Here is a 17,879-nt window from a genome sequence, read left to right as displayed (position 1 = left end):
GTGGCAACAATCATCATACACTCGGTAAACACTCAAGGTGCTGCAGAAAGGCCGTATGGATGTACCACGAACCGATAGTGGGTCTGGTTGACTATGAACTGGAGAAATCTTCTGTGACTTGGAATGATCGACGTGAAAATACACATCCTTCAAGTCAAGGTTGGTGTACCAATCCCTCGGATCCAAGGAGGGAATAATTGGGGCCAAAGAGACTTTGTGAGACCTCAACTTCTTCATGAATCTGTTGAGGTTTCATAAAACCAGAATGGGTCTGACACTGCCTTTGGGTTTCAGGATTAGGAAGTAGTGGGAGTAGAATCCCTTGCTCCTTAGGAGTGCTAGAGGAGTTCCTTGGTAGCTATTCTTTAAGAGCACCTGCACTTCTTGGATTAGAAGTTACTCGTGAGAAGGGTCCCTGAAGAGGGACAGGGAAGGTGGGGAGTGGGATGGAGAGGGGAACCAAACTGAAGGGAATATCCCAGTTCTACCATGAGTAACACCCAACGATTCGACGCGGTCTGGACCAACGCATGGTAGAAGTGGAATAATTGGTCCAAAAATAATACGGGTGAAGGATCAGAGTTCTGAATTGGTATCCATCCTCAGGCACACCCTCAAAAGTTCTATTTGGGTCTGGAGGATTGCCTCGCTGGTCCAGGGCCTTGCCTGGTAGAAGGTTGAAAGGATTTCCTCTTGTAAGTCCTGCCCATTTTACGATTATACTCCTGTCTGGCTTAGGATTGGTAGGGGTTGAGGTTTAAAAGCCTGCTTTGTGGCACTGGAGTATGGAGGCCTAAGGACTTTAAAGTAGCCCAGAGTCCTTAAGGCTGTGCAGTTTCAAGTCTGTCTGCTCAGAGAACAGCGCCGGGTCTTCAAAGGGAAGATCCTAGATTGTCTGCTGGACCTCGTGTGGAAGGCCTGAGGCTTGTAGCCATGAGCTTCAATGCATCGCTACCCCCAAATGACATGGTGTGAGATGTGGTATCTTCCACGTCCAGTCCCACCTGAAGCAAGGCCCTTGCAACTGCCTTGTCTTTCTCTCTCAGGGCTGTGAACTCCACCCTGGAGTCTGATAGATGCAGATTCTGAGAACTTTGACATGGACACCCAAGAGTTAAAACTGAGTCTATTCAACACCTCCTCCTGGTTCGCAATATGGAATTGGAGCCAAAAAGTAGAATACACCTCTCCCCCGAAGAGGTCTAATTTTTTTGCATCCTTTCACTTTGGCGTCGGGCCTTGCTGACCTTGCCTCTCATGCTCATTGGCCACTACAACTACGAGTGACCCTGGTGGGGGATGAGTATGTAGGTATTCATGGTTCTTGGAGGGTACAAAATATTTTCTCTCTACCCTCTTTGCAGTTGGAGGCAGGGAGGCTGGGGTCTGTCACAGTGACTTCACTGTCCTCATTAATGGCTGTGCTACTCTGGATGGGCCTGCAGGGGTTAGAACATCTACCATAGGATCTGAGTTGCCAGAGACCTCCTCAATTTGGAGCCCTAAATTCTGTGCCCACTCTTCTCAAGAGCTCCTGATGGGCTCTACTGTTATCTGCAACCAGTGCCGCTGAAGCCCCTGCAACTGCTTCATCTGGAGACTAAGATGATGATGCTTTAACCAGGGCAGTCTCTTGACCTTCTGCTCCCAGAAAGGGTTCTGCGGTGCCGGGGTCAACATCATGCTCGGTGCTGGTTTTGGTACCAAGCAGTAGCTTGTCTTCGATCGAGGTGGGTGATATCTGCTACTTGAGCCTGATGGAACACCCAAGGCATCTAAAAAAGCCACTGAGCTGGCATTTGCCACTCCGGCAGCTAAGGTCTGAGGAAGGGCTTACCAGTCTCAATCCTCTGGTGCCACCTCTCTGACCAGTGCTGGCTTTGCCTAGAGGAATAGGACTTTGTTTCAGAGTGAAGCATGACAACTCACTCCGTGGGGAACAGGGCGGTGTGCTTGCTGTCGGTGCCAGAGAGCAGTGCTGGGGATATGGCAACCGTGGCATCATAGTCGGTTTTCCCTTGGATGGCACTGGGTGCTTATTCAGTACAAGTGGTCTGGTGTCTGGAGTGCACTCTCGCCTGGGAGGGGGTGGCGGTGCCATGCTCTCTATCAGTTCCTTGGCCGTTTCAAAGGTCTCTGGTGTAGAGGGGAGCTGTAGATCCTCCTTGCATGTGTGGAGTCCAAAAGCACCAGACTCAACAGACCCCTTCCCAGGGCCGGAGTCAACGGTACCACGGCTGAGGGTGCAGCATTTGAGTGGTCCGACAAAGGTCGCACTATGCTCGAGTCCTTACGCTCTATTGTTTTGGGCATCAGCAAGTACCCCGTCTGTCGTCTTCTGCTTCTTATGCAGTACAGGAGAATGCAAGCGGTGCCACGTCTGCGAGGTGTCCCTTGGTGCCGGTGATACATGACGGTACTGGGGTCTCTAGACACAGAGTCCTTTCTCAGCGCCACCTCTCTTATGGACGCCGGTGTGCTCCGCACTGAAACCAACATACTAGGTGGCGGATCAGCTGGGTTTAGTGCTGAGTATGGCTGGAGAGAGCATCCATTAGGATGAACTTCAATCTCTGGCTCCTCTCCTCTGTCCTTGGGTGGAATTAAAGAGGTAGGGGGATCTGCAAGGCCCTATATACGGCACCATGAAAACACGACTCCAGGGGGCTCCAGAGCCAACTCTATGGATACCACTAGAGGAAAAAGCTTTCCGGCGACTGTGCATGTGACATGCACACACCTACTTGGAATGGACACGAGCAGGCACTTGAAGAAGAAGGGGATACATGGTGATACACCAGCTTTTAGAAGAGAATAGCTATCCTAACCTTTCAGTACTGTTCCCAACTCTCTAATTCTCCTCCTCTTTCAATACTCTGTTCTTTCTCTCTATTCTCACAGGGCCTGGTTCTGCCACCCTCACTCATATTAAGTGATATCTTACAATGCAAGCAGTCCTGTTGATTTCTTGCAGACAATGGAGGCTGTGGGGTTGAGGGAGAGAATTGGATCCATAGTGTTTACTAGATCCAGTGCTAATTATGTTCAAGGCTTTTGTTGAGAACCTTTTAGCTGATAATCATCCAACGTATTTATCCCTACACTTACTAGTATTTAAAAAAATTCCCAATTTGCATTTATTGCCCTTTTCACCAAAATATAAATTCCTTACTTTGCTTCTGGGATAATGCTTTTGAGTTGCTTTCTGTTCATTCTACCACAAAGATGAAAAAGTGACAGTGAAATGCAGGAAGAATAGGACTAGCTGGGACACAAGATGAAAAATACTGTACCTATATTAGCTTGCTTTATATTTTCCAAAAAAGAAACTTGGGGGGGAAAGATAGCTAATGCATTTCTGGTGGGTTGATATTGTTCTGAGACCATTCTTCCAATTCTTCACTGGCTGTCAGTTTAATTCCCAGAAACATGGTAGAGAAGCTAAGCATAAGGGCACCTCTATTACAGATTTGGAACACATTTTGTCATCAATTACATAAGTGTTTTAGAGCATGCAGTAGAATCACATTCCATCAACGAAGGGGATAAAATGTTCCTCAGTCTTTGGAGGCTTTAAGATATTGTACACGGGCTTTTAGAGAAGACAGAATTGTGTCTTCCCGCTCATCAAAAACCACAGGTCTTGATGTTCTGGTCTAATGCAGTTTCAAATCTGCCTCAGTCCACATGCCTGTCAGGAATGTGTGCAGCGTGGCAGTTCGCTACGCTTCCTATGCAAGTACTAGACATGTAGCACTTCTGCTGTACTCTCAATTGTTCACGCCTCATTAAAGAGATTTTCCAGGACTGTTACTGTACTAATTTAGAATCATGTTGAGGCTGAATGAGCTCTGAATGAAACCATCTCAGATGCATGTCCAAAAAAACCCTTTGCTAAATTTTGCAACAACAAGCAGCCGGGACTAACTCCAAAGACGCATAAATCACACGTTTTCTTGGGTGATAAGTTACACAGTTTTGAACCTGTACTTCAAAAAGTGTGTATGTTCTAACTGATTTTCAAGCACCTGGAAATTATTCAAACACATAAATATATATCAGTTTGTCTAGGACTTTCAAGGAAGAAAGCTTATTTTATCATTCTGACAAACTGCCAGTAAAGCATTAAAAAAGACATGAATAACAAAGAAAATCACGGCCACCACCGTAATAAAACAGAAATAATTATTAATTTAATATAATACCTGATATTTTAGTTGTGAATTGATTTGTGATTGGAGGTCCAAACCCTTTGGCTGTGCTGGCTCTAATGGTAAAAGAATAGGTGGTCCCAGGATACAGTCCAAAAAAAAGGTAATGGGTTTCATTTCCTAGCTTCAAAACTCGTCCACTTTGATTCGATAAATCTATTTCTGGGTCAAAGGAACTGACTGCCTTGTAGGTAATCTGCAAAAGAATAAGAAAGTTAGAAAATATCTTGAGCAGATGGACAAAGATTGTGTCTTTATCCCATAAACCCTTCTGATGTATGCACTGTCAGACATTTATGATAAGCAATCTTACTCCCTTATACTCTTCAAATCCTGAATCCAATGAAGGGACACAAGAACTCAGCCAAAACTGTTACAAGTTATTACTTTTATAGATACAGGGACTTAAAGGCAGCTAGATTACAACTGTAAAGGATGGGTTCAGGCTTAAGTTAATACCTTTAAGTTGTTGGCTTTCACAATGTCATTTTTTTGAAACCATATTACAGTTGGTTTTGAACAAAAAAATACAATGAGCAAAAACAGATATGCAAGTGACAAAGGTGTAGCCTCATTTCTAAGCTGTTGGAATATAATTACACTTGCATTGAATAAGATTAGCCTCTCTAGATGACAAGGGCAGTTTTAAGTGAAGGCTTCACAAAGTGGGTGACACTTATGCTTCAGTCTGGAGTTCATGTCTTATAATTTACTGCATTGTAACTCTTCAGGTTGTGATTGCATTGCACGAAACTCAGATTCCCATTTTGTGAAAAAATATGTTAAATAATAGCAAAATATATCCTTCATTTTACATTCCTACCTTTCAAACACTGTTACCTGTTTTCATTAAAACAGCAATTCAAGTTCACAGTAAAGTACTGTACAGTGTTTCTATTGGTAATTGTTAACTTCTCTGACCTAAAACAAGATAATTTAAAAATAAGGAACTCCTTCAAAAATTTAAAATGTAAAACTGATTCACCCTCTCATTTATTTATTTTTTGCTTTTAAATAGATAGTTTTAGTTGTCATTTATACATAACTCCAGCATGGTTATGATATAAAATGAAAATGGACATTTTGTTATGTTTATAGTATATTATTACACTTAAGAGACATCTGAAGGAATATTTAGATAGCAACACCTAAGCTTCGGCAGAAGTGTATGCTGTGTATATTAACCAAGGGCCTGAATGACAGATACAATACATAATTATTCCTAGCTCTTACATAGCGCATTTCATTAGCAGATCGCAAAGCGCTTTGCAATGCTTAATGTATTTATGCTCACAACACCCCAGTGAGGTAGAGAAGTATTGTTATCTAAATTTTTATAGATGGGGAACTGAGACACCCTCAGGCATAATACTAACTCTTTCTATTACAGCTTAAATATTTATAATTTCCTAAAATCTCTGAATCAGTAAAAAAAATGTCATTTTATGTAATACATCTAGCCTAGTGTCAATAAAATGCTGAGGACATGTACTGGTGCCCAAGAAAAACTCTGATGCACTTTTGTTAGGATTAATCTAGTCTTCTAAAATTCCCTGAGCAAGGACTCATCTAAAAAACTCCTCCCTTGGGGTCTGTCAGGATGCAGAGAGAGTGGTGGAGCCACCAGACTTCCAGTCAGATTTCCCATTGACTCACAGCCCAGTTTTATTTGAACTACACTGGAGGTTACAGATTCTCTCACCCCTGCAATAGAGTGATAGCTTTTAACTATGTTTATTGTGCTAGATTAGCTACCTTGATAATATACTACAAAAACACAAGTTCTTTCACAGCTCACAAGCAACTTGTTCATTTAACAAAAAGTGACTTGCTTGAGTAAACTTAGCATACATTTGTTCCTCCGATATTTACATTATGCTCCTGCTATCATTCAGTAAAGCTTTACCTACTCAACATTTTTGTTCCTGAAAATTCTCCCAGCATTGCTGAAACCAGTGCACCTTTACAGAAGGCAGCAGCTGTGGGAAGGTTAGCATGGAAAAGGGGGTGATGGCACTTTTACCACTGTGTTATGCAAATCATTACCAGGTTCAGGAACCATGTTGCTTAAAATGCTGGCGATTGCCTAAAATCCTGTTTACAGGTAGCACTGCTTTCATTGCTGCCAACTGGGCTCCTGCACTGGTGAGAGCTGTGGTGGGAAATGGGTCAGAAATAAAAGGAGCCTTATGTAGTCAAGGTGACACATTAGTACCATTTCGTTCCCTAAATGCTGTCTCTGACTTGATGAGTTTCTAGGTTTCAAATAGCGTGGATTTGCACCTAATTATACTAGTGGTGAACTAGACCCTAGAGATTTTCATTCCACAGTTTTTCTGACCAGGAACATAAGTGGCTACCTGGAAGTTGCAGACTGTTTTACCTAGTTTAAAGGCAGATTCAGGTTTATTTTATTTTTGAAGACATTGCATGGCTCCAACTGCATAAAAGCCTGTTGAATCATGAAGATCATGTTCATCTAAATTATGCTCTGTGTTTCAGTCTCTTCTCTCCTTGGCAGTTAGGAAGGAGACAACTCTGTGTGGCTTTTCTCTTTGCCCCAGAAGTGGGCTGAGATGACTTTTTTCACCATCATATCAGGCACTGTGATCCACTGAGTGCCTCTAAGCTAAGGAACAGAATGCTTTGTGATGACAAAAACCTGGTGTGACACATTTCAGGCTTATAAACAAGAGGCTGTAGAATCACTGAACTAAACCCATGGAAACAGAAGCCTTCAGTTGGGTCTGGTGAACTGTAGTTTATATTCAGCCATCAGATCAGGTCTATCACCTTAACTAGCATTAGCAGAAAGAACAAGACCTGGTGTGACTGAGTCAAAGTACTAATTTCAGTATTTATACTTAATCTGATTTTAAAAAAAATTAAGTTAAAATTAAATCTGTTGCTCATCCTATTCCCACTGTAACTATACTCCTGATTACCACCAAGCATGGGGAGAAAGCAATATTTTATTTTCTTTGAACTATTTTTTTTCATTGTTAGAATTCTGGGTTGTTTTGAAATGCAGAAGCTTGAAATTTCCCATCAACCTTACAAATATAGAGTTGAGCTATTATTCTCTTCCTCTCAATGAATACATCTCTGCAACTCCCACTAGAGTTGATGTAAGTTACATGCATGTATTAAGGAGAGAGTTACACTCTGGGGCACAAATTACTGAACAATAAAGTTATGCATGTGTATTCTTAAGCAGAATGATAATTTGCTAATGCCTATTTCTGTACAGATCAGGCCTAAAATCAGCAAAGATATTAAATACTTATTAATTAAAACATTCTAATCACTGAGGAAGATGTGTAATTGTTTGGCTTGAAACATTATGAAAGTTAGCTCTACCAAAACTAAACCATACGTTTTCATAACCTTTCATAATCAAGCAGCCTGCAAAACAGCATCAATAGCTTAGCATTCAAATTAACTCTTTTCTTTTACTGTTTCTCTCTCTCTCTTTTTTTTTTAAGCATTTCCAATGCCAATTTAGTAGTAAGGTCAGGCAAAGGTTTAACAATGATTACTGTCTGACAGCTTAATCTGTGCAGTCCTTTGTCAGCTTTTCTGAAAGGTATTCAGGCAAAGGTTCTATATGATCAAGAACAGCAATTTTTAGAAACCTAACAACATGTAATTTTGTTGAATTTGCATTAAGAATGTTAGCTTATTTTTTTTAAATTGCACCTGCTTGTTTCTATTACAATGGGCTTCCTGAAATGAGTCCCACATAAATGTGATGATGACTGTCACTACTGATATCTCTTCCATTTTTTTCTTTTTAACAATTCACTCTAAAATCTATTCTTATATCATTCAAATATTTGATCTATATTACTAAACAGAATAATATATCATACAGGTTTAGCAAGTGAAAGTCTCAGTTATAGTAATCCAGTGACATCCTCAGTTCCCGTAATTTTCACCTGCATTAGATTTTATTTATGTTGTCAGTTTGTGTTCTAATTGGGACCATTTTCAAGAAACACTTGCGTTTTTAATGGACTCGCTCATCATTTTCATTTTTAATTTTCTTATACCAACTATGCTATTAATTTTAATTTTTGCATTGTTTCCTGTAAATTTACAAGACATGGCCAAATTACTCAAAGAAATATAGTATTTTAAAATGTGTTTCATTTCAGCATAGATAATATTTTACACTTAGTGCCTTGCCTTCCATTTCTAAAGCTCTTCTTAATTGTGGCACAGATTTGGCAAAGCAGTTGAGAATGCTTAAGTTCAACTGAAGTCAATGGGACTTAAGTACATGTTTAAGTGCTTTGCTGTATCAGGGACTAAATAAACAAACACAGAACATAACTAAAATGCAGCGCCTAAGAGCTTACAATCAAAATAGACAAGTGGGAAGGGAGAGTGGAATCAGAGGCACAGAGAAGTGAGATGTCTAAAGGCACACAGCAGGTCGGTGGAAGCCAGCGATAGAATCCAGAACTCCTGGTTCCTACTTCAGTGCCCCGTTCACTAGACACACTGCCTCTTTATGTGCCTCCGTTCACATGCAATATGGACAATCAACCAGGCATGTCACAATTTGCTGTGTACATACCACATAATTTTTTATGGGAGTTTAAGGCCATGAGATCTACAAACATGTTCAAGAAAATATTTTTATCAACAGGATGCCAACACATCAAAACGGGAGGTAAAAATGAAACATAATAAAATGCATGTGCTATCTACCTCGTACAAAGTGATCACACCATATGTTTGCACTGGCTCTCTCCACTGAAGAAAAATCTTCTCCTCAAAGGTACTTCCTTGGATGGATTCAAGCGGTACAGCACTTGGGACTAATGAAAAGGAAAGAAAAGAAAAAAGTACTGTTTTGGAAAGTAGTATATTGAGATGCTCAAACTAACATTTACATTCTCTAGGCATGATAACAGTTCATCAGGTTTCAATCCCCTGTTGAGATATAGCAGTTTATACTCTGCAGGTATAATCACTCTTTGGCAAATTGTTAAACAGATCCTATGCAACCCTTTTCTCTTCTCTCTTTTTCCCTGGATATAACAGGGGTATAATAGATTACGTGCCTGTTAGGAAATAACAATCACTGTCTTTTCCCCATAGAATGAAGCAAACAGGTTATCAATGAGGTTTTCTTCTGTTAATGGATACAGCTGTTAAGGAAGAAATATAAACATATGTGCCATTTGCAGAACACCCCAGTTTAAAACAGAGAAGCAGCAGGGAACATAATGCTTCTCCAGAAAAATGTCATTGATGAAAGAGGTGGGGAATTTGGCTTTTTTGGCTAGGATTTAAGGGGAGTGTCTAGAAGAAAACTGCTTGTTTATAAGTTAATTTTCTGTATCTCTTCCTTAGCTACTACCCTATGAATTTTCTAAATTAGAAATATATGAAACACTCATATATGACATATATAAATGTACTGAAGTATAAGGTGCTGTTGTAAGTAGATTACGATTCTGTAATTAGCCTGTAGAAGGACAACGGAGTCACATATGGTACCTGGAGAGTGATGCCGGTTGACATCAGGACTGAAGCTTTACAACAGAGTGGGCACCAGGAAACAGTGATGATGACAATTGGAAGTTCTGGCACCTTTCTTAAGCCTGTTATTACATGATGTCCCCAAGACTGAAGAATCAGCATTATCAGAAGTGTCAGGCATCTAATACTGTCTCCTCCTACCTCTGCAACTGTTTGCTTTCCCAAGCTCACCCAGAAGAGCCTGAGCAGACCCCCCAGAATACAGTACTGAGAGTAGGAAGATACACACAGGGTGTAGGCACATCAAGGCAATTCCATCTCTTTAATACTATGTTCACGTTCAAAAGTTATTACTTCTGTAAATCGTATATATGACTGTTATCGGGTCACAGACAAGGGGGGTGTCAGCCCTCCTCTATGCAGCACATCCAGGGCCCAACCTAAGTAGCTGTGCCAGGCACTGGCCAGATACATGAGGATATGAGGTGGAGGCTATATACCCAATGGTTGAAATAATTTTTTTCCAGCCCTTCTCAGTCCTCCCTAACAAGGAAATAATGGGATAATTTGTTTAGCAATGGATCCCCTAACTCTTCCTCATCCATGGTTTAGCTATTCCTTAATTCCCCCCATCCCTGTGCACTGCCAGACTGCGAGCTTGTGTGGAACATGACTCCACTTCATGCAGGCTACCCCATGCTTCCTCGAATTCATCCCTTACACAGAAGGCCTGTGTAGGTTCTGCTGGCAAGAAGGCTCTGAGGCCACAGAAGATTTCTGGATTTGCTTGCCCCTATACATGATATGAACTGGCAAGGCTACATCTGTAATGCCGACTTCAGCATGGGCAGCTCACTACCTGAAGCTTGCTAATAAAGTGGAGGGAATTTGGAGAACAGCACCAAAACTGATTAAGATCTGAAGTCAGAGTGATTGGGGAAAGACAAGAGAACTAAATATAACGTGGCTAAATTATGAGTAAGGAAAACCCCAAGGAGAAGGATAAATTATGTGTTTTGGGGGTAAAGAATAATGGGATTAAAGCAAGAAAAGGAAAATTTGATATGACCATCAGCAGAAAATTTCCTATTAATATACTATATTAGATTGTGGAATATTCTCCCCAGGGAAATGGCTGAAGCTATTTCCATTGGGTCATTTAGAAATGAATTGGACTAAAAACATACTGTAGGGAAGTGTTCTGCATTGACAGAGAGACGGATTAGAGAAGCATGGCATGGTAAGATAGGGTGCGAACGTAGAGAACACTGCTTTACCATGCACCAAGTCATGGGGTGAGCCCTGCACTACACACTGAAAGTTTCATAGTGCGCTCTGACATACTGCTGTTGCAGAGTGCACTACGGCATTTCTAGTGCACAGTAACAGCATCCACATGGCAACTTAATGCACAGCAGGCTACAGCGCTGAACATTCATGCACTGGCTCGCCACACACTAAGTCTTCGTGTGGACAAGCCCTAACTCCAATTTCTATGAAGTGAATGATTCTTTGTAAATTGAAAATTATTAGGAATTGAAACATGAATACTTTTTGCAAGGTAAAAACTTGCTCCTACACTCCAATATGCAGGTGCATATCAAAATGTCTTGCAAAATCAACAAGCACAATGTAATTCAGGGCAGATTCAAACCTTACTTCTACACCTTCTCTTCAATGAGTGGTTTGTAATAGAAAATCAAAGTGTGCTGAACCTTGTCAATCTGTTAAATAGCATGATGTAAAAATGACTGCATAAGAAAAAGAGTCAGTTGATCCTTAAGCTAAAGGATTTTCTCTATTCTCTTTCTGGATCATGGGTAATGTATCTAAAAGAAAAAAGGAGTGTATTCTTCGCCGTTAGATCTGATCTCCAAATTCTTCTATGTGGGAGCAGAAGTTCATTTGTGCAGAACAATTTCTAGGATCAGGGCTTTTATGGGCTATTCCATATCATGATAATTGTACATTTTCAAACTGTTTAAAATTCTATTTGCTCCAGTTCTTGTCTTTGCCAAGGCATGCAGCAATCAATAATCAATAAAAACACAATATGGAGGGTTTTATTGGGGGAAGTGAGATTAGGGGAGTGGATTCTATGCAATAAGTTAGTAGGAGTGGGATCTTGGTTTGAAGTTTAAGCAATTATTTTGATCTATACAAACACAAACTTTCCTGACAAACTTACAGACATATATATTTTTGGTTTGTTTTTGTAGGTTCTGAGCCTTTCAGTCTTCTACTGTTGTTTCTAACTAGGAAGACTTGGAAACAGCAAATATATGTAATTTCTTGGTCTTCATAATATGTAAAATATCCTGATTGCAAGAAAAAAGGAGGCTTTACTTCAAGACAACAGAATAATTCATCCCTAAACTGTCATGTTCTCTTGAGAAACAAGAGGATCTTTGCAGATCTGCAGTGAACATCTGATTGGCCAGAAAAAATGTTTTAGCGTTCCTCTGTTAAAAGATAAACTATTCATGTAAATGGAAATACAAAAAACAATCATGCGTCTCTTTTAAAAATGCACCACAGTGCAATACAATGATGATAATGATTTGGGCTAATAATATTCCTTGCTGCATTACAGATGGATTTATACAGAGTAGTTTCTACAAATCAGTCTCTCTCTATATTCATTCTAGGGCCATGTTTTTAGAAATGTATTTGCAAAAATGTATGAACAAATACGATAACCCCACATTGAGTCATGAAAATTATAGCCCTCATACTACACCAGTGATTAAAAGAACTGGCTGAAAAGCTCTCTCAACCTTTGATGCTGATTTTTAACAAACCTTGGAAAACTGGGTAAATTCCAGAGGACTGGAAAACAGTAAATGTTATGTCAATGCGTAAAAAGGATAAACTGAATGACCTGGGTAACTTTAGGCTGCTAATCCCAGGCAAATCATAGAAAGGCTGATTTGGGACACAATTAATAAAGAATTATAGAATGTTACATAATAAATACCAATCAACACAGTTTAATGGAAAATAGGATCTTTTCAAACAAACTTGATATAATTTTTGATGAGATAACAAGTTTGGCTGATATAGGTACCGTATTTCCCCATGTATAAGATGCACCTTTTTTCGAAAAATTTGGGGTCTAAAAACTGGGTGCGTCTTATACAGTGGTACTTACCGGTGATGTACCGTAATACATTTATTTTCAAATTTCAGGCCCCAAAATTAAGGTGCATCTTATACATGGGGAAATACGGTAAATGTGTTGACATAATATACATAGATTCTCATGTGCCTTTCACAAGTTTAATTAAAAAATAGCACTATACAAAATCAGTGTAGCATACATTGAATGGCTAAAAACTAGTTAACTGGTAGAGTTCAAAATTAATTGTAAATGGGAAATCATCATTGAATAGGGGTTTTTCTAGTGGAGTCTTATGGGTATCTGTTTCTGGCCCAGTGCAATGGCTGTTTGTAATACATTTATAATGACCTGGAAAAAATTAAAAAATCATTGCTGGTAAAATTTACACAGGACACACACATTGATTGTGTGGTGAATAATGAAAGGACAGATCAGTTACATAGAGCTATCTGGGTCACCTACCAAAGTACATTTTAACACAGCCAAAATCATGGTCATACATCTAGAAATAAAGAATGCAGATCACACTTATAGGGTGGGAGACGATATCCTGGAGTACAGTGACACTGATAAGAATGTAGAAGTCATGGTGGATAACCAGTAGAACAAGAACTGCCAGTGGCATGCTGCAGCAAAGAGAATTAATGCAATCCCTGGATAAAAGCAGGGTAATATCAAGTAGGATTAAAGAGGTGATATTACCTATGCTCAGGGCATTAGCAAGACTGTTACTGGAATATTGTGTCCAATTCTGGTGTCTACATTTCAAAGGGGATGTTGAAAAATTGGAAAATGTTCAGAAAAGAGTTTCAAGAATGATTTTGAGATCTGGAAAACATTCCTTATAATGAGACATAACAAATTTAGATCTCTTCAGTTTATCCAATAGTTTATCCAAGAATTGATCTATAAGAGCCTATATGAAAGAAATTTCTGATAGTAATCCAGCCAATAAAAAAAAAAGGCATAACAAGATCTAATGGTTGCAAGCTGAATATATTTTAAATATATTTGTTCAAAGTAGTAAATGTAAAAACTCACCATCTTCATCAGTTTGTACTACAAGTTCTTGGCTTTCCTTTCGTCCTTCTGGATTCATGAGAACCAGTTTTACACTGACGTTTGTGTAGGGCGACAGATTTGTAATTGTGTGCTGCGGGTGTGAGCTTTCCGTATCCCAGCTTACTTCCTCTCTGACTTGCTCTTGTCCTCCAGCTTGATAGCGGTAATGGACTGTGAGGTTATATCGATGGCAACGTGTCACATTGTATCCAAACGGCTCCCAACGAATAGTGATTTGCCGGGATTTGATCTCCACCACCTCTAGTTTTCGTGGCCCATGCATGGGATCTGTAAAAATATCCATATGATTCTGATGTAGTATTTGTGCATGTTGCATTCTATAAGAAGTAACTGATGCACAATTCTGTAAGTATTATTTATTTGTGAATACACAAACACATATGTCTAGGACAGTGTGAAATGAGCATAAAAACAGATTTCATGATTTCTTTTTAATCAGAGCAATCATTAATCACAGAAGGGAGAAGTATCTTTGATAAAGAAAACAAGAGAAGATACAATACAAGCTAGATTAAAAAAATTAGAGTATACCTTAAAAACCTTTAAAAATATGTTTTAATGAAAAGATGAACATTTAGAAACAAATGTTTGTAAAGAACCTTTATGATGTCAAATTGCCTTTACAGAATTTAGAAGTATGTTAATACATTCACTTTCTTATATTTGTGCTAGCACTTTTAAAGTAAGAAAGACATTAAAAAGCAAAGCAAATATATAAAGCAGAAGGTAATTTTAAAGGAATACTTTCAAGTAAATGACAAGCTTCTCCCCAAGGAGAGTTTATATACAGAAAAACATCGATTTTTAAAAGTAATTTCTTTATTCATCTCTCTTTTTCTCGCCCAGTTAGACAGAATGCAATTAATCAATATATGATCTGGTTAGGACCCTAAGCTAATACTCCTACTTCTTGTAAATATTCCATAGTTTCTTTAATGATCATAAGGAGTTTCACATCTCATCCAAAAGATGGTCAATCGAACAGCACAATATACCATTTTAAGACATTTGTTCAGTAAAGATTGAGAGAGAAAGCATATGATACCTGAGTCACACCTTACAGAAGGACCTGGGTTTTCCGTTGGGTCTCCCAACCAAGCTGGACAAGACCAATCCTGCTTAGTTTATATCTGATAAGATCATAGCCCAGTGATATATGATTGTATGCAAAGCAGAGAAAGCCTAGCTGCCACTTGATCAAGGGATGCTGCTTAGAGAATCAACACTCTTTCCACACATATTAGCACAAGCAATGAGAAACTGGACTGGGAAGTAAACCCAAATTTCCAACACAGCACAGCACTATGGCTGGGATGCACTTGCCCTTCATTTTTAGTGAATTAACTATGTATTCAAAACACATAATTAGTGGAGCTATTATACATGTTTAGCAATAATCTTTTTTTCACATTGGAGCCCTCAACAAGATTAAAGCCAACGTCTAGCTTTATCTATTGCTTCACTAGTTAAATGCTTAGAAGTTTTAATGAGCTAGAAACCTCTCATACATAAACAAATTAATATGCATCTTCCCTCTCTTATGTTTATTAATCAACATGTCTTCACCAGGAATGTGCTAAACACTTCCCTCAAAAGTTCATCACTTTTACCTGTTAATAAAATCCCTGCATGCTTCATATATTTGTTCAAAGAGATTATTCATCTCTACCTTCACTCCTTGAAGAAAAGGTGTTAAGAATTTGCATTTTTTGTATAACCTACAAAGATTTTAATGTTTTTCCTTTGTGCTTTTTATTGCAGTAAAAAACAGATAGCCCCTTCTTCCTTTAAATCTTTCAGATATTCATTTATTAATTGCTGATTAAATACATGGTGTTGATTAGCTTTGCAGAACATTTTTTCAATGTAGTCAGCCAGTAAGTTTCACATTGCATTTGTCAAGTGGCAACAAGACACCAGAATGAATTTAACTAAATAATACAGACCCCCACATCCAGTAACTAGACTCACTGGGCCAAATCCTCAGTTGGTGTAACCTGGTATGACTCCATTCTCTTCACTCAGTGACTAAGGCCATTTACACTGGCTGAGAATTTGGACCACTGGGTTTAAGTTTTCCACGTTATCACATTAAGACTAGTGAGAATAAACCTCCTTTCCCCCAAAAGCAAACACTCAGTCTGGATAAGCCCACAACAGTCTGAACATTTCTCTAGACTTTTATGCCTGCACAATTCAGCCAGAAATCTCTTGAGAAAAGATGCTTTTCTCTTAATTTCTCTCTCAGTTTCCAGCACTTTGATTCAGATTGGGTTGGGAATAGTGAAAGAACAGCCTTTCTTCTGGCACTTCCACTACCATTTGTGGTTGGAACCAACTAGTGTACACAAGAGGTATGAGAAACTAGAAGAAAATGGTTATTTGAACGTTTTGAACAGCAAAAGGAGCTAGGATTTGGTGTTACTTTGTGTTTTGGCCAAAAAGTCAGGTCAGGGTTTTTTTTTTGTTTTGTTTTTTTTTTACTGTTATCTAAAATGTGGACCAGGACACAGTGGTCAAAGGTAATGGCTACTCTTTCAAAGATTAAAATATGAGCCTCTGTCTGACCATCAGGTAGGTGCTAAATAAATTTGGAAGTGCCTTACCTTGTATACACCTAAAGTAACATTTTCATTTATATGGTACTAACACCTAAAGCACAGCACATGGCTTCCAATAATGTGGAGGCATGTTCACTTTATCTTTTGGATATCTGAAGTAAAAGATATTCAGGGTACTTGGAGAATGACTGCTGCACAATGGTGCAATAACTCAAGGGGAATCAGGTTATGAATTTTGCTGCTATTTTGTAAAACTGAGATCCAACTTTGCTAAAATTTTATGATTAACACACCTTGTTTTCGTTGTCTATGGGATTTTTACATTCACTCTTTCCATAGCAGGGGTTCTCAAACTCTTTTTGCTGCGACCCCTTTGAAAATATTTCAGGCTGTGACGACCACCCCACAAAAGTGATAACCCCACCATGCCAAGTCATCCTTATCGGCATGCATGGGGGCTGAAAGCTCATGACCCCCACATAATAATCCCGTGACCCCTGAGGATCCTCAGTTTGAGAACCCCTGCTCTATAGCAACCTCTGCTTTTGTGCTCGAGAGCTGCCTTCATGATCCCTGCAACACATTAAGGCCACTGTCCTAAAACTACATCACATTGCATAAACTGACAACTTCATAATTCACAGTGCTAATCACAATTCAAACCACATTTCTAAGACTAGAAGACAAATACAGCCCTTCTAAAATAAGGTTTACAGAGTATGCCACTACTGTCATTTTATATGCAACATATAAATCTCACAGGGTTATGTAAGAGGGTAATTAATTATATTTTCACAAATAGCAGACTACAACTAATTGTTAAACATTTGTTTTTCCCACACTTGGTAAAAACTCTTCTTGGGGAGATTACAAAGCCAGATCCTTCTACTTACGCTGCAGTTCCCTGAATAAACTGACATTTTATTGTCCCTCAGTATTCGGACTATTATGATAGGCCCCAATGTCATGAATCATAAGGCCAACTGGGACAATCTGGGTCTACTGACTCATGATAAGAGAGTAGGATTTCTTCCCTAAGGTGTGCAATATCTGTCATGCCTGAAGCTTAGTCAGGTAGTTCTTACCAATTTCCCTGATGGTGCCTGCAGCATTTTTCATACTGCTCTCTTTCTGCCAGTTTCAGCTGGGTTTCAAGCAGTGAAGTCTGACAGTTGCAGCTCGGACCTAAGGGACCAGCAAGCCCAGTTCTAGCCCCTGGCACTTTAGCATCCCATTTAATCAGGGATCCTGGCATACATTCGGCTCTGTTTTCCTGAGAATATGGAGCAGAAAGTGACTGAGAGGATCAATTTCCATTGCAGGTTCAATTCACTGGAATTTCAAACTTTACCTTTTATTACAGCACTAGTGCTTTTTCAGAAACAGAGAGATACATTTAGTTGTAATTTT

General features: G+C 39.3%; 1 protein-coding gene across 4 annotated transcripts in view; it reads right to left on the bottom strand.

Moving 5' to 3' along the window:
• The window catches only part of PTPRM (protein tyrosine phosphatase receptor type M), a 655,839-nt gene that overhangs the window by 272,716 nt on the left and 365,244 nt on the right, over window positions 1-17,879 (bottom strand). For all 4 annotated transcript variants that reach the window (XM_067547610.1, XM_067547612.1, XM_067547618.1 and 1 more), the window contains exons 8-10: window positions 13,867-14,175; window positions 8,928-9,037; window positions 4,206-4,407 (exon numbers count right to left, since the gene is read on the bottom strand). In XM_067547610.1, the coding sequence (XP_067403711.1) occupies window positions 4,206-4,407; window positions 8,928-9,037; window positions 13,867-14,175 (621 nt within the window). The remainder of the gene's footprint in view (window positions 1-4,205; window positions 4,408-8,927; window positions 9,038-13,866; window positions 14,176-17,879) is intronic.

The sequence above is a fragment of the Emydura macquarii genome, unplaced genomic scaffold (genome assembly GCF_026122565.2).
Source record: "Emydura macquarii macquarii isolate MOO-44397 ecotype Brisbane River unplaced genomic scaffold, CSIRO-AGI_Emac_v2 contig_212, whole genome shotgun sequence".
Taxonomy (NCBI): Eukaryota; Metazoa; Chordata; order Testudines; family Chelidae; genus Emydura; species Emydura macquarii.
The sequence above is the reverse complement of the archived record's forward strand: the minus strand, read 5'-3'. Positions and strand labels throughout refer to the sequence as shown.